Below are 23,522 nucleotides of genomic sequence, written 5' to 3' on the forward strand. Positions count from 1 at the left end.
TGTCCGGAGTTTTAGGACACAAAGGTTTAAATTCCTTTTTAAAACTGGTCCAACTACGCTCCGTCGTCACCCACTCGTTTAGCCACGTCTTTGCCTCTCCTTTTAAACAGTTTCCTATACGTGAGAGACATTCGTAATCACTCCAGTTATTGAGAGACTTTGCTCGATCTACCTCCTCACACCAATCGTCAATATTGTGGAAACTAGGATCGAAATTGGAAATGTAAAAATGTTGGCTAGACCTTACCGTACCGATAGAACGAATAGCATCCACGATGCGGTCCGTCACCGCAGACGGTGCATTCACCTCACTAACACGATCCGATTCCGCGGCCGGCACTGGACACGCATGCTGCGGGACGCTCGGCGGTTCCGGCGGGAACGGCGGCGTCATAGAACGTTCCGCGGGGCGCGCGCACGACGCGGGCCTATAGGGCGAAGGAGACGTTGCGCACCTATTTCGTTCACATGACCTATTTCGCGGCGATACATTACGTTGCACAGGTGACGACGTATTTTGCGCGGCTACCTGACTTTCCAACGTTCTAAGGCGGGTTAACATCACAGTCATCCATATCACGTTTTAATCTATCGTCCGGAGCACGATCGCGGTATTTACTACGTCGGCGCTCTCGGCTGCTATAACGACTTCTACGACGCTCACGTTCACGATCACGATCATCACGGTCACCCATTTTTCTCTTTTTACGCTTCGCGCCGGTAGACACCAAATCAGAATAGCCAGTAAGATAGAATCACGTTGATCCTATCCCACTTCTGATGTAGCGAATCCCGAGGGAAAGTACTTTTTTAAAAAGACAAAAATGACTTCGCACTGATTTTAATAAGAAAACAAAAATTACAATCAAAAATAATTAACACACAAAATACAAAATCCGAGAGCTCCGATCGCAGCGACGGCTGAAGGCAAAGTGAGCCCGAGTCGCACTGCGCGCTGGCTTATATAGGGGCGGTCGCCGCAAATCTTCACATCTCCTACAGTACATTAATTAAAGTAAGATTATCACGTATATTCTTAGAGCGAAAGACAATTATTAAATTGTAATAGAAAAGAAGTTAATACATTTTACGTGGCAAGTCGCGATTTACGCCAGTATTCACAAACATTACTATGAGGTCTGTGAGACCTCATAGTAATGTTTCTTACAGTGCGCATGGAGGCACAGGGTCACACACGAACCAATCACAAAGCTCTATTCAACGCTATGCGTTCAAAACGCTGCTTCACTTAAGCAAGTATCGTTTGTGAATATGGGTGTTAATTCTTTATGCACGTACGTCATCATCATCATTATTTCAGCCATAGGACGTCCACTGCTGAACATAGGCCTCCCCCAATGCTTTCCACATTGATCGCTTCCCTGCAACCTTTACAATGTCGTCGGTCCACCTTGTAGGTGGACGTCGTACGTAATCCGTACGAATCCTTGTTCGTACTTAGTGATTTAATCATTTAGTTATTCCTATAGGAGTAGCGGGGGTGGGAACCAAAGATGGGATTCATCCCGTTTGTCATAAATTCTGATATAATTAGTATTATTATTTTGATGTCAATGTATTTACAGAGCTATTTTTGATGAAGTTTTCAGAGTTAGAGTAGTAAAACGTAGAGAAAAAGCATCATGTAGCATGCAATCCGTGAAACTAAACATCGTTATTGTACATAAGTATTTAATTGCAACCAGTAGCTTCTATATAATAGACTTTGATTCATAATCAAATCGCAAATGATTGCATTAAAGTTGCAGCAGCATGTAACCGTACCTACGTTATTAATTTACTCGTATTTTAATTGTCATGTGCTACCCTGTACCGTATGGAAATACTACTACGGCCGTCAATATTTACTATGAAGCTCGTAGTACGGCGGAACGCTGAGTTTCGAAGCGATACGCAAAGTGTGTTTTGGCCCCTACTTAAAGGAGATAAGGATGACATTTACATATTTTACGGTTTTATAACAGCCGCAAGAGCTTTTAGGTGCTGTAAGTATTTGTTTATCAGCATTCAGTAATCAGCAATTGATCCCGCGGGCGGTCCGGTACCTATCAAGGAAACGCTGTACGAATCGAAAACCGGGAGAAGCGACTGTGCTAACACTGGTATGCGGTCTCTTTCTATTGTAGCTACATAAATGATTCTTTTTTTTATAATAGGTAACTATAAAGGGAATATTAGTTAAGTTTCATTCATTATATTTAAGTATGTAACAAGTGAGACCTGAACACAGACCAATCAACTTCATAAATGGAGCCAGAATCTCTGAAACTGAAACATCTAGATTTATAACCATCTCCTTTTTCCAAGACGGCTGTCTAATCATTGCAATTATTTTAATTAAAATACAAAATATTTTAATGAATCGTTGCAATAATCTAGGTATCCTTCGACAAATCCTTGCGCACAGCCCGCTATGTTTTGCACGGTTCGCAAATCCGCGTCCGGGCGGGCGGCGGCGACGGGGGCGGGCGGCGCGGCGCAGTGCGACGCTATCGAGCGCTGGGGCGGCGGCGGCAGTGTTGCCAACTTAGCTACTTTATAGCTAGATTTAGCAACTTTTTGATGTCAGGCAGCTACAATTTTTTTTTACTTTTTTAGCTACTTTTTCTAGCAACTATTGATTATGATAAATTTTTACAAAGTATTTGTAACTCGCTATAGCATGTCTTTCACTTCCGCATTCAAATGCTGAGGTAGAAAGATTGTTCTCCCAAATGAATTAATAAAAAATAAACAGAGGAATAGAATGAGTTTAATAACTCTGAATTCTATTTTATGCATAAAAGATTCGCTCAGGAAAAGCGGCCAGTGCTGTCACAATTACGTTTTTCCTAAAGCCGTACCTAGTTGACAAAATGGGATATTAGATAATTATAATATTCGGTAGATAATCAAAATATTGTCTTCTTTTATTTGTTAATTAAGTAGTCACAGTATTAAAGTTAAGTTGATTAAAGTTTATAGCTGATTTATTAACTGCAGTGTTTATTTCTTTAGTATTTTATTTACTTCTGAATTCAGCTACTTCTAGCTACTTTTTAGGGAGAAAAAAATACTCAATCTAGCTACTTTCTGTTAAATTCCTAGCTACGAGCCTTTGGTAGCTGTTGGCAACACTGGCGGCGGGCGGCGGCGGGCGGCGGCAGTGTGCCCTGAGCCTCCGCGCGCGCGGCATGGGGGGCGCGCTCGTGCTCGCGCTGCTGGCCGCGGCGCGCGCCGGCGAGCCCAACGCCACAGACTTCGAAATCCTCACCACAACACCCGGCGAGGAGGACAAACCTGTGCCGCTCTTCCCCACAGACCTCTTCAGCGAGGAGCAGCGCCGCTCCGGCGCTGTCATCTTCCACGTGATCGGCATGGGCTACATGTTCGTGGCGCTCGCCATCGTGTGCGACGAGTTCTTCGTGCCGTCACTGGACGTCATCATCGAGCGGCTGGCCATCCGCGACGACGTGGCGGGCGCCACCTTCATGGCCGCCGGCGGCTCCGCGCCCGAGCTCTTCACCTCCGTCATCGGCGTCTTCGTGTCCTTCGACGACGTGGGCATCGGGACGATCGTGGGCTCCGCGGTGTTCAACATATTGTTCGTGATCGGTGCATGCGCGCTGTTCTCCCGCACGACGTTGAGTCTGACTTGGTGGCCGTTGTTTCGCGACTGTACCTTTTACTCGATCAGTCTGTTAGTGTTGATATACTGTTTCCGCGACAGCGAGATCTACTGGCAGGAGGCGCTGGTGTTGTTCTCGCTGTACGGCGCGTACGTGATGTTCATGAGGTGGAACCAGCCCGTGGAGCGAGCGATGAAGAAGCTCATCTACAAGAACAAGGTGACTCGCGTGAGGAGCACGGACCAGCTGATGCCGACGGTAAGCTCGCCCGCACAACGCCTTGCATGCCCTCCGTCTCAAGCATAGATTTGGTAACCTCTCCCTGTGCTTACTTAATTCGATGATAACAGATGATCCCTCAAAGATTATTTAAGCTTTGACTTGATTAATTTTTGAAGTGTCAGGGTATTCGCGAATAAGAAAAGCATTTTAAATAGATCCGCTGATTCTCCGGCAATTTGTAATAAATTAACGTTTATTGACAGAAAACTCGATGTCAATTGTGTTTAGTGCTTATTAAATGTTGCTCACAAACACCGCTTAATTGTGACGCTATATTTTATCTTCATTTGTTTATTTAATAAAACAATTTCTGCAGAATCAGCGCTCCCAAAATTCACTCCTTAAAAACCAAGAGCCAAATCTATGTCAATAGAAAAAAATATAGAGCCTGTAAATGGAACGTAAACTGTCCTTAGAATCAAATTCCCATTAGTATAGTGCATTTATGTATTAGATTACTAGATAACTGATCTACCTCATTCTGTGTCATAACTTGAAAAATAAAATCCATTAAACCATTAATAATTCACGGAGCTTTCGGGAGCTTTATTCAGGGGATATTTTAATCATTAATTGGAATCCATTGTGTATTCTTGTTCTCATTCATAGATTAATTCGGGACGTTTATTATTAGATGGGATATAAATGGTGGGCGCGAACGAAACGAAAAGTAATCACAGGTACGAGTAGGCTGAGCTCGGCAGTGCTATTTTTGAGTTGGAATCTAAGTTTGGACGGATGTGGATTGAAATAAATTGGGTAAACAAAATTTACACTCTTCAATGATGTACCTAAATTAGGTATTTGCAATAAATAAAAGTAACAGATTTATAATAATTAGTTCCGCAATCAGTCATGACATTAGGACTAGTTGGTCACTCTTTCTTACCTACAAAAACAAGCACACAATTATAATTATTAACAGTACACTCAATTTAAAAAACTATCATAACTCATGACGTAATTTAAAATAGGGCAGGTTTATCAGCTGTTGTTAATTAAATTTTATCTAAACAATTTATTGTGACCTATTTTCATACCAATCATTATTATTTACGTAAAAGTTAACTCGCGATAAAAAGTTAAGGAAAAGTTTTTAACAATAAAAGTTCCTGTAACTTGAAACTAAAATACTTACTTCAGTAATTAGTAAAAATCATACTAATCACTGCTACACAAGTAAAAAAGTAACTAAGTCTAAAACATAAACTCAAATGTTTGTGTACTTGCCTCGTGGGACCAAATATTATTTTACTGTGTAGGTATGTTTAGTTTTTAAAAAGTAACGTGCTAAGCTGTTGAAAAAAAACATTTTGTTATTTGACACATTTTAGAGTAAATAATAATTTACTATGTCTGATTTATCAATCAACCAAGTCTTACTTTTTTCTTCAAATTCTAGCTTGACTCGAGCTAGAATTAGGAGCGCGAATAAATTAACTTCATGCTTGCAGCTCTCTTGCCTTTAAAGAAAAATCGGGACTTAACTATTAATCGCATCGTGTACCGTCGTATCGCGTTGCGTGTATCGTAAGAACTTGCGACTTACGTAGCGTACGAGTCAGCAATAAGACGCCAAACGTGTGCATTAGACGCATTGTGTAGCGTCCTGTCGCGTTGCAGGAATGGTCAGGAGAGCAGTTTAATCAAAGGCATACAACTTGTTAGCTGCATACCTGTCAGCTATGAGACTCTAGCTATAAGCTTCCATTCGGTCGCGTAGCGTAGTGTAACGTTGGCCGAGACGCGAATGAATAAGCCTAGAGAATTTTCTACTTGGGGCTTAATTAGCGCATATTTTATCGAGTTGTGCCGAGTTTTTCACTAACTTAGAAGACACCATCGGACACCATGTAACTGTACCGCCACGCTAATGTCAAAATATGTTATTGCTCACGTAACACCCACAATTCCTTGTTGATAGGTCAGGGTATACGCTGCCAGATTAGAGGTTGTGGATAGTTTGAACAGCGTTGCTAAGGACTACACGCGCTTCGCATTCGCACGGGACACAGAGTAGAAATATAAGTGTAGGACGACTCTTGCACTTAAATCTTGATTAAACAGAGAAGGAAAGAACCGGAATTGGTCGAAAACTAACTTCATAGGTACTTTGTTACCATTGATTAACAATAATCACTATGGTGAGAATTAAAGTTGCTAAAGGTTAAAAGTGCACATTTTCTGACCGTATTTTGGTTGCCACGCCCAAATTATGTGACTCTGTGTGCAATATGCGCTCTCTGAAAATAAATTTTAAAGTTGACACAATTGCGGGATGCGCTTGGATGCGGGCAATGCAGCCAGACGTTGTGAAAATCCTTGGGGACATTAGTTCAGCAAGTTTCATTTCATTTCAGCAGCGGCTGAAAATAAAGATGACTTTATTGTATAAAAAAGAGAGGTGTATTTGAAAACCTACTCTTGTACCAATATGTATAACACCGGTTATAATTAATGTGTGCTCTATAATGAATCATTTACGAGTATAATTTTTGGGATGTAGCTTTGTATTGTAAAATATTTTATGCTATTGCGTAGGTACCATTACAACTAAAGTAAAGAATAACGGGTTCCACCAGTCTGCTTGTGACCACGGCTGTAACAATACAGCCGAAACGTCAAGGTGCAAGTACCCATATACATACTTCAAAATATTTTAAGTAAAGCCCGTGATTTTAGTTGTAGTTGTACTGATTTCGTTAGCTTGTGGCTATCGCGATCCCATCGGCAACGTTACGTAACGTGGCCGTCGCGTGATCGCTTCACGTGTCTCGTTCGACTCGATCCCACTGATTGCGTTTATGTATTTTTATGGTAACGATTAGCAACTTTGTTGGTGATAGAGATGGGGGAGTATCGATGTTTTATCGATTTAATGTTGATCATCAAAATGCTTCAAAATCAGTACTTCAAGTTGTCAATAAAATTCTGAGTACTTACGAGAAATAAATACAATGCACCCAATCGATGTTGATATTCGTGATCATTAAATTGTCGAAAAATAGTATTAAACCTATTAATTATCCATTTTAGGAAAAAATATTCACAGACATTAATAATAACGTAACATTTCGATAACCGCAAAATATTTTAGGGAATATTTGCTAAAGAAGTGAATGATGTTCCCTGGAGATCTTTTTCATCCAGAATAGGTATCACAGAGAGGAGAATGGATGCGCGTCACGATAAGCGGTGATCACGCCATTTTATCGATTTTGCCCGTACATTTTGACGTCGATAAAGTATATCACGGCACGCAACCTAGCCCGGATGGAGTAGTATCACAGCAAAGCGTATTGTAATATCGATATTAAGCTTCTGTACTTCACTAGTAGGTCGGTAGGGTGAATTACCCGGTTTTTGATTGCCCCAAATTAGGTTAAGGGTCACGTGAGATTAAGGGGTTGCGGTGTGAAATTCAAATAATTGCCGCGTTGATGTTAACTTCTAGAAACAACTGGAAATGCAATTTAATGAGCAATATATTCATACTATTACAGTAAATTTAAGGTCGGGTTAACTTATCTAAAGTTATAGTTTTTTGCATAAAAAAATCTGATCAATGAGAACATTGATAAAGTTGTAAACACCTTATGAAATTTGTTGATTAGTAAAACTGAAATGGGTACTTTAAATCATCCAAATTTTTTTGCAACTGCACAGAATAAAAATATCCCTACGTCAAAAAAAGAATTTTATCTAAAAATCCACTGATTTTACTGATTTTTTTTTTTTGAGTACTTCTTCTTCTCGTGTCGACAACAAACCTAGACAGTGTCAGCCCAAAACTTCGCCACAAGAGTGGCGTTGTCAGTAGCCTTCATTAAATCTTCCTGCGTGCAGTTGTTTGGGCACGCAAGGCACGACATCATGTGCTTCATCGACTGGGGAACAAAACCCATCACTATCAATATCACTTCAAGTTTGAGCCATCCAAGAATCCCCACCTGAACAGATTGTCCTCACTACGACCGACCTGCGTCCGAAGTCTATTTAAAGTACTAATAATACAAAATGTGCAAGTACTAAACTTTAATTCATAATTTAAGAAAGAATAATAACGGCTACGAGGAATCGCTACGGGCCGCTACGGAAGCGTGCTACGTATCTTCGTAGTCGATAATTCTACGGAGCTCAAGGCTACGGCAGATAGCGAAGGATAGATAGTCGGAATTAACGACCATTGTAATTTAGCTCTCTGATAAAATACCAGTTGATTTTCTTGAAGTTGAACCAAAATTATTTCAAGTTTTATTACCAAAGGAATAGTGTTTAAAATAAGTTGGAAAAACCTACTTCATTCTGCAGCAGTTTCAGCAGCTGTCGATTAAGGCTGAGTTGCACCATCTTACTTGGATTTTACAAACGTCAATAATCTGTCAAATTCCATACAAAAATCACATATTGTATTTGTAAATAAAGGTAGCAGTTTGTATTCGGACAAAAAGGTGTCGTTGCTACTGAAAATATTTTTACAAAAATCACGGTGGTTGAACATCGGGCGATATTCGTAAATATTTGCTTCTACCTCGAATACAAAAGTTTCGGTTCGGAATTTTAGTACAATACAGTCCAGTAAATCCGTGCGTTTTGTTATTTCGCATTGAACGCTACGGCGCGGCGTAGATAGCTACGAGCTACGGGCTACGAGCTACGGGCTACGAGCTACGGGCTACGAGCTACGGGCTACGGGCTACGAGCTACGGGCTACGGGCTACGAGGCGGCCATTAAAATGATGCACTGTTTTTGTTAGGCGTTCACGAAAAGAGCATAGAAGAGGTTTGCATTGTCTGGTGTGTAGCCGAAAGTAGATATAAAGTTAAATGGTGCTATTAAACTTTACTGTAGACGTGGAAATAATATTTTTTATTTATTTAATTGTCCATTACGACACTATAAGGCTGGGTTGCACCATCTTCCTTTGACTTTATCAAACGTCAAAAATCTGTCAAATTCTATACAAAATACGCCGGTTATCGTTATAGTTACGGTCAAAGTTAGGTGGTGCAACTCAGCCTTAATGTTTGGTTAATTAGCGGTTTATTGACAGGCGTTTGACGACAACCGGATGGATGATTTAATGGTCTATTCCACTTTGATCACCTGGATTAGATCACCCAGGTGATCGTAGGCGACACTGGTGTCCTTTGACCCATGGATGATATCACCTAGAGATCACCTCATCTGTAGGTAATCAAAGGACACCAAAGTGTTGCCTATATCACCTGGGTAATCTAATATAGGTGATCAAATTGGAATAGACCTGTTTAATGCACTTTCTTATTAGTAAAAAGAATACTTTTTTGGTAAAAGGCTACTTCTATACTTTTACACTACTCCAACCACCCATTGGCATACCTTCGTGTCTGTTGCAAATTCGCAAAGCTAAAATAGAACTGGCAGTTGAAGGCTATAGAAGATTAAATATTTTTTAATAAACAATTTTTGAAACTGCCACGTAACGTAATAGCATGCTCTTGGCGAGGCAGTAAAAATGGTGAAATATAAACCAGATAAAAGTCTTCTTTATTTCTGCAAAAATAAATTTTGGTAAAGCTGAAAATAAATCTGTACAGTCATCTGAATATACATTTTTACTGCAATATCGCACCTATTAGAACCGTATAAAATGGCATAGAGATAAGTTGATGTATCGTCGTCTGTGCCTTCCTTATTAACCGACTGCAAAAAGGAGGAGGTTCTCAATACAGCTGGTATGTTTTTTTTTAAAACTAGTTTATAACACCGAAACACGTGTTAAGCAGGCGACTGACTTGCGAAATTCATGGTTTGTAAAAGTACTTCATGCGATTTGTACTGTTTGTGTGCTTTATGTCACATGTAGGTATAATGTTCAAGCAATGGGGCAATTAATCTTCAGCTCACCAACTGTCGCTTTGGTTGCCTTTTTTCATTAGTTCCCCAAAGAGCAGGCAAAGATCATAAACCATGCTGCTTTTGAAAAGAACATGCTGAGTCACGAACGACGAATACAATGACAGGTTCGTGGAAATTGTCCAAACGACTGGGTCTAAGTTCTTTAAAACCCGTCGTCCAAAAGGAACCAAAAAGATCTCTGACCTCACCAATAAACTTATGGAAGAGAGACGAAACTTGGTTCTGCAGTCCTCTGAAGATGCTGCTCAGTATCGGCGTCTTAACAGACAGATCTCCAAGTCTTTGACTCGCGATCTACGCCAATTTAATACAGATCGTATTAAAGAGGCGATTGAGCGTAACAAAGGCTCTAAAGTGTTCGCTAGGGATCTGTCTGTTGGCCAAAGTCAACTGACCAAGCTGAAGACCGAGGATGGCAGAGACATCTCGTCGGGGCCTGAGTTATTGGAAGAGGTTGAGAAGTTCTACGGACAATTATACACGAGTGTACGTACACCTGTCACAAATCTAGCCGAAGACCCAAGAGCTAGACTGACCCGACACTACACCGAAGATATCCCGGACGTCAGCCTGTACGAGATTAGAATGGCTCTCAAACAGCTGAAAAACAACAAGGCACCGGGTGATGATGGAATCACGGCTGAGCTTCTGAAAGCAGGCGGAACGCCGGTACTAAAGGCTCTTCAGAGGCTGTTCGATTCCGTCATACTTGAGGGAAAAACGCCTACGGCATGATACAGAAGTGTGGTGATACTTTTTTTCAAAAAAGGCGACAAAACCTTGTTGAAAAATTATAGACCCATCTCACTTCTGAGCCATGTCTACAAGCTGTTTTCGAGAGTCATCACGAATCGTCTCGCACGCAGGCTCGACGACTTCCAGCCTCCCGAACAAGCCGGTTTCCGAAAAGGCTTTAGTACCATAGACCACATACATACGCTACGGCAGATTATACAGAAGACCGAGGAGTATAATCAGCCACTTTGTCTGGCGTTTGTGGACTATGAAAAAGCCTTCGACTCGATCGAGACCTGGGCAGTGCTACAGTCTCTCCAACGGTGCCAAATTGACTATAGATACATCGAAGCGCTGAAGGGCTTGTACGAAAACGCCACAATGTCGGTCCGCCTCCAGGATCAGAACTCGAAACCTATCCAGTTGCAGCGAGGGGTGAGACAGGGAGATGTCATATCTCCGAAACTGTTCACCACCGCCCTGGAAGATGTTTTCAAGCTTCTGGACTGGAGCGGATTCGGCATAAATATCAACGGCGAGTATATCACACACCTTCGTTTCGCGGACGATATCGTAGTCATGGCTGAGACCGTGGAGGACCTAAACACAATGCTCGATGGCCTCAGTAGAGCCTCTCAACAAGTGGGTCTTAAAATGAACATGGACAAGACAAAAATTATGTCAAATGCCCGTGTTGTACCCACTCCTCTGAAGGTTGGAGACACTACACTCGAACTTGTTGACAATTATGTATACCTGGGACAAACAGTCCAGTTAGGTAGGTCCAACTTCGAGAAAGAGGTTAATCGTCGAATCCAACTCGGCTGGGCAGCGTTCGGGAAGCTTCGCGAAATTCTCACGTCCGAAATACCGCAGTGTCTCAAGACAAAAGTATTTGACCAGTGTGTGTTGCCAGTGATGGTGTATGGCTCTGAGACGTGGTCGCTTACTATGGGCCTCATAAGAAGGCTCAAGGTCACCCAAAGAGCGATGGAGCGTGCTATGCTCGGAGTTTCCCTGCGTGATCGAATCAGAAATGAGGAGATCCGTAGGAGAACCAGAGTGACTGACATAGCCCGCAGAATCGCTAAAATCAAGTGGCAGTGGGCGGGGCACATAGCTCGAAGAGCTGATGGCCGCTGGGGCAGGAAAGTTCTTGAGTGGCGACCACGAGCTGGAAGACGTAGCGTGGGCAGGCCTCCCACTAGGTGGACCGACGATCTGGTAAAGGTCGCGGGAAGTACCTGGATGCAAGCGGCGCAGGACCGGTCTTTGTGGAAATCCTTGGGGGAGGCCTTTGTCCAGCAGTGGACGTCTTTCGGCTGAAACGAACGAACGAACGATGCTGAGTCAATATTAACGTGAAAGAAAGCAAAATGTAAAGAGAAGTAGTTTTCCCATGGAGCTAGTGCTGGGTCCAAAACTATATTCCCATGTGGTTAGTGGCGGGCCAAAATTATATTATACTCTTTAGATCTAAGTCCGATTTTAAATTTCAGAAAAACACATAAAAAAACTCATATTATTTTTGCAACTTTTAAAAAGCACTTTCAAAAGTGACAAGTACACATAGTACTTGTCACATAGTCACAAAATAACCAAAAAGGAATTTTGGTTATTTCTATTATGTTATCTTGTTTAAATATCCATTTATGATTTCCTTTCTTCCAATCTCAATAGATTAAAATACATACATCAACCCACAAATCATCTTCACAGCTGAATAGGGATACAAACTCCATCTGACCAGTTAATCCATTAATTCGGGCTTTAACTAGACACCACACAGACTAAGTTAGGACTACCCCCATGACGGGCAAACTTCGTAAACTAACAGACCAACAAAGTTGTTAGTACAGCCATGTTGCATACATTGCGTTGGATACTTGTTTCATTAAGTTAAATATGATCTGTTACGTGATCCGAAAGAGTTATCCTAGAACTTTCTGTACTGTTTTCTTTTTTTCATAAGAACTTTCTACAAAGTATTAGAAAACTTTAAAAAAAGTCGTTGAAATCGTTTTTGTTGTATCATCTTTGGATTTCTTTAATAGTCTATGATTGTGTTCATTGTCTATGGTACTGAAGAAAGACGGCCATGTTGTTTTGGCATCTTGAGGGAGCTGGTTAATAAACATGCAGTGTCAGTAATTCATTCAGTATTTTATTTATCTACTGCCTCTTATCACATGGTGGCAGCGGTAAAAGTAATAAATGGAGAAAAAACATAAATCAGACATGAAGGAGGCAGAGCAGGGTGGAAGAGGCCACCAAGCCAAGGTGACGCCACCCGGAATTTTCAGTTTTGTGCCGGAAGAATGGCCGAAGTATAAAACCAGATTTATGAGGTACATGAGTTTAACAGGTCAAAACAACAACGTCGACGAAGAAAAGATAAATTGCCTCATTTATTGCATGGGAGAAAGGGCAGAAGACGTAATATTGCAGTTTGGGGAGGACGCCATGTGCTACCTTAAGCTATTGAAAAAATTTGATGATTTTTTCGCTCCCAAACGAAATGTAATCTATGAAAGATTCAAATTCAACGCCAGGGTGCAACTACAAGGCGAAAGGGTTGACGAATTTGTCACTGAAATACACCGACTTGCCGAGCACTGTGAATACGGCGTTCTGAAGACTGATCTTATCAGAGATAGAATTGTCGTTGGTATTGCAGATAAAAGTCTAAGCGACAGGATGCTACTCAAACCAGATCTTACATTAGAAGAAGCCATACAAATGGGAAGACAATCTGAAATACAGCAGGAAGAAACTAAGAAAATGAGGGGTGAAGTGACAGAACTCATGAAAATTGAAAAAAGAAAAAGACAGGAAACTGCTGGTTTTGTGGGAAGGAGCGACATCCAAGAGAAAAATGTCCCGCGGAAAAAGCAACTTGCCACAATTGTAAACGTGTGGGACACTTTGCTAAATTGTGTCGGTCTAAAGCAGTTGAAATTATAAAAGAGGATTCAAACGAGTATGAGGTGTGTATGATACAAGGTGGGAAGTATACGTTAAATGTTTGTATATTTAATTCAGACAAATTTGTGGATAAAATATTTTTTTTAATTGATACAGGAGCAGATATAAGTGCTATACCAGAAAATGTTGCAGTGAAGGCCAAACTACCGTTGGTGAAATCAGGTGATAGTGTAAAAGGGCCAGATGGGACCAAATTGAATGTACTGGGAACGGTGCAACTGAAATTACAATATAAGGACAGGATATATCGATACCTCTGGGCTCAAAGGTCGTAAAGGACAAAATACCGAAAATGAGTTTTTTATACAGTTGTATTCAGAATTTAATTCTCTATCGATCTGTATATTTAGTTTGTCGAAATTCTCAAAAAAAGTGCCTTTACGACCCATCATTTTTGATAAGCTAAACAGAATTCATCGTGAAAATTGGGATGTAAATACCATTTGATTTTTTAGTACAGTTAACATGGTAGTAAAGAACAAGTAAACACAAATTTTTGGGCGTATAATGTACATGTAGTATAATCTATTGTCCTATACAACCTAAAGTTTTCATACCAAAGTCTAGTAATTTGTCTTTTACGTCCTTAGATTATCTAAACAAATATTTTAAAAATCTACAAAGAGAGGACATAATAACAACTGAATAGGTTAATTTATAGACGTTTCTTTTTGTATTTAAGTATGTGCGTTTAGAACAAACGAAAGAACTCAAATCATGATCAAAAATATGTAATAAAACTATTTTAGAGTGTAACGTTTATATGATTTGTACATATAAAATGATGGCATCTATCCACATCGGGTAAAGTAATAATGATTTTTATTATTTCTCATATTTGAAGAAACTAGGTATTTGTCAGGTAAAAGATAATTAAAAGATGATTTAAGAAAATGAAAACATGCTATAAAATAACATATTACCTAATTAAGTTACGATAGTCATCATACAAATTTAAAAAATGAAAAAGCTAGATGAGAAAAAGAAGTCACCTTACTGTAGTACCATAAAGTATCATTATTACTCGACTGCGCCAGACGAAGGGTTATGTTTTTTCGAGTGTATTTATGTTTTGTATGCATAAATCACACAAATGCTAAACTTTACAATTGTTTTTAATGATTTCCTAGGAATTTTGACTAACGCCCTTGGCAAAAACCACGTTTGAGTTTTGACTGTAACAATTATAATAAATAAGTATAGTTTCTAAAGTTATTTGGATCAGCTAATAAAGTATAACTAGTAGGATAAATATTTACGCTTAACATGGGAAAATATAGTGTCAGTTGAGTTGAGACTTAATGTACTAAAAAGCGTGAATGCACTTTTTTCGAAGTTATATTTTTGTATTAAAAATAATTGGCCTTTAAAAACGGTATTGTGTAGGAGTACAGTAAGTGGATGTACTTTACTGGAATGAAAAACTTCCTACTTGTAATCTTACTTACCTAACCTTTCTACTTTTGTACTAAGTACAATGACATAATTTCAAGCTATTATGAATAACATTATAATTTGGTTTTCGTTTGTCCTTAATAATTCTATCCTATCTGCATTATCATAAGTTCAACTGGTTGACAGACTGCCCTATGGAATTAAGTCCGCCATTTGTAGTTTTTCGAAACAATAATAATAATTAAATAAATAAATAAAATTAAATTGGTTTCGGATTTTCGTATAAAGGAGACATTATTATATGAAGTTTTATTTAAAAGTGTCATAATATTTATTTTCTATATTCGCTCTTATATTGGAAATGGTATCTTCTAGTTCGAAGATATCAAAACTTCTGCTTGCTTAAATAATAGTTTCATAAATTGTGTGCACTAAATTATGAAGCTTCGAAAACTCATTTTATTTCATTTAAAATACCATAATTCATTAAAAATATGTAAAGAAATGGTATGTTACATATCAAATACCATAAAACATGTAATATTTAAGCTAAATTATCAATTTACCCTTGCATTATACCTTACTTGGGTATTCCGTTACGACCTATGAAAACCTATAAAACTATGTAAATTGTCATTTATTACTTTGGTTTTGTAGTTTTGTAAAATAAAAATAGACTTACGACCTGAGTAACTTGCCTAGGACGAATATTTGAGGGGCGTAAAGGACTTTTTATTGTAATTTTGAGGGCGTAAAGGAAATCTATCTCAGTAAATACAGCCCTAGTCCAGTTTTTCAATACCTCTTCGGAAAATGCTGTGAATTCTAAGCACTTTCTTCTTAGGTCATATTTTAGTAGCTCAAAAAACAAAAAAGTTACTGTCGAATAAAAAAATAAAAAATCGTTTTTTGCTTCTCCTGAAAAGTCGTACTTTGTCCTTTACGACCTTTGAGCCCAGAGGTATCGATATGAAGGTAAAGTCTATGTAATCAAAGATCTTAGTACAGCAATATTAGGCAGGCCATCAATTGATAGTATGAATATTCTAAAAGTTTGTGCTATCTCAAATTCAAGTCAGATCAGTGACACACATTCAAATGTTTTAGTAGAAAAAGAATTCCCAAAAATCTTTGATGAGTTAGGGGTTTTCAAAGATGAGTTTCACATAAAATTAATTAATAATCCTAAGTCATATGTCCAGGCAACACCTCGCAGTGTATCAATACCTCTTTTGCCCAAAGTTAAGGAAGAACTGGATAGATTGCAAAGATTAGGTATTATTAGTCCAATTGAGGAACCTACTGATTTTGTGTCACCAATTGTGGTAGTGCTTAAGAATGATAAAGTGAGAATTTGCGGTGACTATACACAAGTAAACAAAAATATTTTGAGGCCAGTTTATCCAATTCCTAAGGTACAAAATACATTAAGTAGACTGAAAGGTGCTAATTATTTCTCTAAAATCGACGCTACTTCAGGATTTCATCAAATTCGTCTGGATGAGGAGTCTAAAAAGCTGACAACCATTATTACACCTTTTGGTAGGTATATATACAACCGTTTACCATTTGGACTTAATTGCGCACCTGAATATTTCAGTATGAAGTTCTCAAATCTGCTGAAAGACCTAAACGTAGCAATACATGTCGATGACATTCTGATTTTTGAACCTACTAAGGAATCCCATGATCAGGTACTTAGAGAAGTTTTAAAAAGATTGCATAATGAAGGGATAACAATTAATAAAAGTAAATGTGTGTTTGGGGTAAAGGAGGTAAGTTATTTGGGACACATTGTTAACAAAGAAGGAATAAAAGTAGATCCAGACCGAATCAAAGCCATTAGTGAATTTAAAAATCCGTCTAATAAAAAAGAATTACTACAATTTTTAGGCATGGTTAATTTTGTAGGAAGGTACATTCAAAATAAGTCTCAAATCCTTGCACCATTACATGAGCTTTTAAAAGAAGACCGGCTATTTATTTGGGGTTACCTTCAGAGACAAGCATTCCAAACTATAAAGGACAATTTACTAAGGTCACCCACTCTAGCACATTTTGATCCGGAAATGAAAATAATTATTTCAGCAGATAGTAGTTCTTTTGGGCTAGGAGCAGTTTTATTACAAGAAGATAAAAAAGGCCAAAGATCAGTAGTGATGTATGCTAGTAGAACATTAACAGAAACCGAAAAGCATTATGCACAAATAGAAAAGGAATGCTTGGCTCTGACATGGTCAGCTGAGAAATTTAGAGATTATATATTAGGTATTCCTATTATACTAGAAACTGACCACAAACCTCTGCTGCAAATATTGCAAACAAAACCATTTGATGACCTTAGTCCGCGACTCTTAAGATTTAGATTAAGGTTGACTCGTTTTGACTATGAAGTAAAGTATATCCCTGGGAAAGAATTGGTAGTAGCAGATGCCCTGTCCAGACAGCCACTGCCAATTTATCTTAGTTCAGATAAGGAAAAGGAGTTACAATTCAATATCAATTCACTTGTCAGTGAAACTGTGTCAGAGAACATTCTATACAAAATAAAATCCAGTCAGAAAAACTGTAACATATGCACTCAAATTATAGACTTTACAGTTCATGGGTGGCCTGCAAAACATCTGTTAGGTAATTTGAAACCATATTATCAGTATCGGGGCAACTTCTCAGTGGAAGGGGAATTTCTTTTGTTTAATTCAAGAATTGTAATACCTGACAACATGCAACAAGAAATCTTAGATAGAATTCATGAAGGACATTTAGGAATTACAAGGTGTAGGGAGCGTGCAAAACAGTCCGTTTGGTGGTTAGGTCTATCAAAACAAATTGAGGAAAAAGTTAAGACTTGTTCAAACTGTATAGAAACATCACAAAATTATAAAGAGACCATGGTACTAGACCCACCACCAGATAGACCCTGGCAGAAAATAGGAATTGACTTATTTAAATTTTCAAACCATTGGTATTTAGTTGCAGTTGACTATTACTCTAGATATCTGGAAATATTTAAACTACATGATTTGACTGAAGACTGTGTAATAGTTAAATGCAAAGAAATGTTTTCTAGGTATGGAATTCCAGAGGTAGTAAGGTCAGATTGTGGTACACAATTTAGAACAAAGTTTAATAATTTTGCCAAAGAGTATGGGTTTCAGTCTATAACTAGTAGTCCCTACTATGCACAAAGTAACGGTCTAGCCGAATCCGGAGTAAAGATTGCAAAGTCTCTTCTAACAAAAAATAAGGATATTTATCTAGCTTTACTAATCTATCGAAACACCCCTTCTGAGATAGGTTATAGTCCAGCAGAATTAATGTTTAACCGAAAACTTAGAGATAACCTTCCTATTATATCTAGTAAACTTGATAACCCAGTAGTCTTAGGTCAAGAATTCAAACAAAAGATGTTGGAAAAGAAACATAGAAATGGGTGTTATTACAATAAGAGACATAGAGCAAGGGATCTGCCAGAACTGAATACTAATGATAGAGTGTGGGTTACTGATTTGAAAATATATGGAACAGTTGCATCAAAATGTAAGGAACCTAGATCATATATAATTAATACTGAAAGAGGGAAATTTAGAAGAAATAGATGGCATTTGAAGTTGGCACCTACTGAAACTATTTCACCAACGGTAGGAGAGTATGTCACAAATAAAAATGTAATTTTAGATGAGGAGCATTGTAAGGGTTCTGCTGATATTACAAATCCTGTTGAGGATCAGATTGTTGATTCTGCAGAATCCATTGAAGTTAATCCTTCTAATTCTAATGTTAGTAGCTCGGAGGAAACTAAATTTGAACAAAATAATACCAGACTTAAAAGATCTGTAAAGCGTCCTGCTTATCTAAATGACTATATGTGTTACTAGGGTAACTTAACTAAAATAGAAATAATTGATGTAAACCTCTACCCAAACTTGGTTTCAGCAGTGTAACAAATCACTGAACCCAAGTATTTATTTACGTAGGGCTGAAACCAAGTAACTAGGTAATACAATTATTTAAGTACATAGAATGTAATAGCTATGTTATGAAACTTAAAAATAGTGGTTAATGTTGCTGTTTAACCTAAGTTTATTGTAACAAAACATGAAAGTATTATTTTGTGTTAGTGTTATGTATGTTGCTGTTTAACATAAATGTATACTGTAACAAAACGGAAGTATTAGTTGTGTACTTATATTAACTTAAAATTAGCTGCATAATTTATTGTCATTAGCCGTAATACTTGTGTTAATGTATTAAGTTTATCTTAGCATTTCTGTTTCTAAAAAGGGGAGATGTTGTATCATCTTTGGATTTCTTTAATAGTCTATGATTGTGTTCATTGTCTATGGTACTGAAGAAAGACGGCCATGTTGTTTTGGCATCTTGAGGGAGCTGGTTAATAAACATGCAGTGTCAGTAATTCATTCAGTATTTTATTTATCTACTGCCTCTTATCACAGTTTTCAAATTGGTGATGATGTGACCAAGGCAAATATGGATTAATTTTATATTTTCCTAAAAAGACTTGAACACGTGCGTATGGCTCTTTGAAAATCCTCCTATGTGTTTCCTTGAGTTTTAATCACTCTACATCTCATTTGAATGGGTTCAGTGCATGAAAAGGTAACGACCAATCAGATAAACAGACATTGTTAAATTCGCAACATTTTCCATCCGCTCTCTTCTTTCATATCAGTACACGTTAGTATCAGTACATAGTGCAGATACGTCAACCACGTGTCCATACTCGATCTAACTCGGTTCCCCCTGTGATACTTTATGTATACTTGTAATAAGCGCTATATTGCAACGACCATGAGTATCTTGACATAGCGTAGCCCACGTTTTATAAGGACCATAACGTTTTACTAATACTTCAAACTAAGCACTCGCTGTTAGAAGCCGCGGTTCTCTGAAGCCAAGTGGAGCATAAAGACCACATTCGGGCATTATTGAAACTACTCCAGTGCACATTTTGGCTTCTGTCCAGGTGCAGAAGTAGGGTGGCAAACACTGCGTAATTAGTACGGACGGCGCATCAAGCTTAACAATCTTATTTAGTTAGAATAGAGGCGAGTTTGGAGTAAAAATGACTGTATTTTGGGCAGCATTTAAAGTTTTCCAGAACTCTACGTAATTTTGTTTCGCATTTGGCGTTTGGTTTGCAGTGAAAATGTACTGTTAATTTACGGTTCTCTTAACCCGGCGCCAATGACGTGAAAATAATTGCAAAGACGATGACCCCGGGTCATATTGACCCAAATTTCATCGATCATTTTTCAGGAAATTGTACAAGTAATCTTAATTTTAATTACTGTCTATGTATATAGGGTTCTTTACTGAGCTAATAAAACAAAAATAAAACGAATACATAAAATAAATATTTTTTTATGAATTTTTAAATAAAACATGAAAAAAACATGTATAGAAACACATTTGAGTCTATATTTTTTGTTTTTGGTAAAAAAATTTAGTATTAATAGGAATCAACAATGTTATATTGTGAAAAAGAGATAAAATCAACTTTTTATATGCAGATACAATGAGATCAATCTTCTACTTCATCATTCATGGCCATGAAACTGCTGCAACTGGTGCAGTATGTAATCAAATGGTCTGGGCATGTAAATGTGGCATGACGCACTTGCCGGCGTCGTACTAATGCAAGTTCAAGATTATCCGAAGACTGAGTCCCCATTACTTGCGTCTTTTTCACATTCGTTGCCATTTCTAAGTTTTGGCTATTACAGCCTGAAATTCTTCAATCTCGGAATCCGACTCTTCCAGCAACGCTACATTCTTGCTAGGTCATTTAACAAAGACATTTTGACTAAAACTTAAAAAAGAACAACATAAGCTAGCGCTAAACACAAAATAAGCGAATAAAAGTAAGTCACAAAATCACCGCGCCACCGATGACGCCGGGTCATAATGACCCGTTTTAATTTGAAGCCTGTGTATCTCGCTACGCAAGCGGAGTCACAATACGTTAACTAACGGAATGGGTTAAGGGAGGTTCTATCTCCAGCTATACGAACGCTCGAACCACAAAATGGACGCAAAAAAAAATTATGAACGTTTGAAAATGCCTCGGGTCAATATGACCCAGCGTCATTGACGCCGGGTTAATTGTATTTAATTTGCAATACGTTTGGAAAGATTCCGAGAACGATTTGTAAAGTTTTCGGGCACATGTTTTGGCAATGACTTTTCGGTTCGTTTTATAAATCTTTTTGGGGTATTAAGTTTGGTGCATTGTTGATTTTATTACCTTCAATACACTATTTAAGAAATCGGGCAGCTTCCTTGGCCTATTTGATTTTTTTAAAGCCTTGGATATTTTAAGACCGATGGCGAGACGTTGGAGTATATCTTATGGTAGTTACTGAGTTATTTTGCAACAAAATGTATTAGAGACAAACTGAATGAGGACAGGTGAATTTAAAAAACTTTAAAAAACATAGGCACCCTATTCTTGGCAGGAGAAAAGAACACACCAAGACAATAGCAGCCTCCGCCAAGGCATAATAGTACAAGTAATTGTTCTAAAGAAGCGTTTTTGTATACGAAAGCGAATGAAAGGAATTATAAACGCTTTGAAACGAACCTTTTTGTGGAACTCAAGTAAAATTTTAGTTGCTCAAGAAATCTAAGAAGTCGTAATGAGTTTCTGCTTTAAACATTATTTTACGAGTCGCCAATTCGATTCAAATTATTTGAGTAATAGCCAAAAGTTGGTATTTAGCCAGTAATTATTGTTATTTACGTAAATGCTGCTATTTAACTTTAAATATACTTGCTAAACAAATGTTTTAAACGCGAAAGTTTGGGTGGATGGATGGATAAGTTACTCCTGAAAAGAAAATAACCTACCATTGAAATCTACACACACACATTCTATAAACATCCAACATCCATCACACATCCTTAATAAAATTTAAACCAGCTGTTTTGTCACGTTCACATGCAGGGCTAACTAAACTTTTCTTCGATATTATTTACTCCGGAACTATTTAAGGTGTTTTACCTTTGTCGAAGTACTGCTTATTCGGAGTAGAGTAAAGTAATATCAAAATGAAATTGTTTGTGTCGCAGTAACGTAATTTCGAAGTAACGTTTGTCGGAGTTCAATTTTTGAGCCCGCATACGGTTTTCGCAGGTTGAAAATATGGCCTCGGCCACCTAATTCACTAACCATTTATCTGAGCCATCACCAATTTTCCGCCGATATTTATTTAAAATGATAAATAAGTGTTAGCCGCTGGCGCGCTTGGCAGATGGCCAAGTTATCTAATTTATCTGTTAGCTGCCATGACGGGCGTTTACGGTCACTGCCGCTCTGAAGGCTGTCCAATTATGTACTGCCTGTGTACTGCTCTGTTTTATTATGTCGTAAAGTTATATAGAGGAATCCTCCAAGAATACACATTGTTTTAAACTGGGAACACCGACGTGTTGGCATGTGAAGTGCTGTTGAAGAAAGTTTATCGTTGTCATAAAATTAATATGAATAAAGTGCAAATTCAGATTGAGGGTTTTCGCGAATGAAAAATCCGCCAGATGGCAATATGTGGACGCGAGGTCCAAATGCTGCATGATTGGTTATTTTTGACATGACATTGACAGATATGTCAAAATCCACCAATCACGCAGCAGTCAGACCCCACATCCACGTCCCGCCATCTAGCGGATCTTTCATTCGCGAAAACCCTCATTGGGATAGATTTTTTTAATTATAAAACTTGAAACACAAATGGCCAGCTACGTAAGTTGATGCTGTGCCACAAAAGGAGAAAATATTGTTGAATTATAATCCGGGCGTTTTCAAGGGTGAATGAATAGGCACTTACAGGGCAGATAATTAAGTACCATCCTAAACTGTATCTCATTTAACACCAGGTGCGATTGCGGTCAAATACCTGGCTTGTTATGCATAAAAAATTGGTCATCAACTGACCACGTGGAAGAAAACAACATGCTCGACTTGTTGTTAGTAGTGTATTATAGATCCGGTATTAGAGTGATCATATCCAAACCAATAATCGAATAGAACGTAGAAAAGCTACTTGTTTTGTTCTCAGTTAAAAACTCACGTATCCCATATCGATTTCAGAAACAATGCCACGCAAAAAGGCAAGAAAATTCATTTCCTACGGCGACCTGCCGAGCATTTCGGCATTTTAATATTGCCAAAATACCGTAGATTTTCGACGCTTGAATTAAAATAACAACAGTTCAGATCTAGGTTATATAACAAAGGTCAGGTTTACCCGCCCCAAAACATTTGGTACTGACCTACCGGTATAAAGCTGAGTCGGCGACCTGGTAAATGCCAGCCTTTGACACAAACTATGTGCTAGGTAAAGCACAGAGACACTAAAGCCAGTTTAATTAACCTATTCTCCTTTGACTAGGGTATATTACCCAGTATAAAGCTGAGAAAAAGGGAAAACGGTTAGATTAACCTGATTCGCATCTTAGGTAAAACTTATATTATATTACCGGGTTAATAGCACACGGAAAATTATGGAGAGCTTAATAAAATTAAAACATTTTAAAATTCTAATGTTTTAAGTCACTGCTACGGAGTGCTACGA

At 38.3% G+C, this 23,522-nt stretch overlaps 1 protein-coding gene across 1 annotated transcript in view; it reads left to right on the forward strand.

The window, feature by feature from the left end:
- Window positions 1-3,194: 3,194 nt before the first annotated feature.
- LOC135079842 (sodium/potassium/calcium exchanger Nckx30C) overlaps window positions 3,195-23,522 on the forward strand; it is a 111,887-nt gene continuing 91,559 nt past the window's right edge. The window contains exon 1 of the mRNA XM_063974457.1: window positions 3,195-3,887. Coding sequence (XP_063830527.1) covers window positions 3,195-3,887 — 693 coding nt within the window. The remainder of the gene's footprint in view (window positions 3,888-23,522) is intronic.

Source organism: Ostrinia nubilalis, chromosome 17 (genome assembly GCF_963855985.1).
Source record: "Ostrinia nubilalis chromosome 17, ilOstNubi1.1, whole genome shotgun sequence".
Classification (NCBI taxonomy): domain Eukaryota; kingdom Metazoa; phylum Arthropoda; class Insecta; order Lepidoptera; family Crambidae; genus Ostrinia; species Ostrinia nubilalis.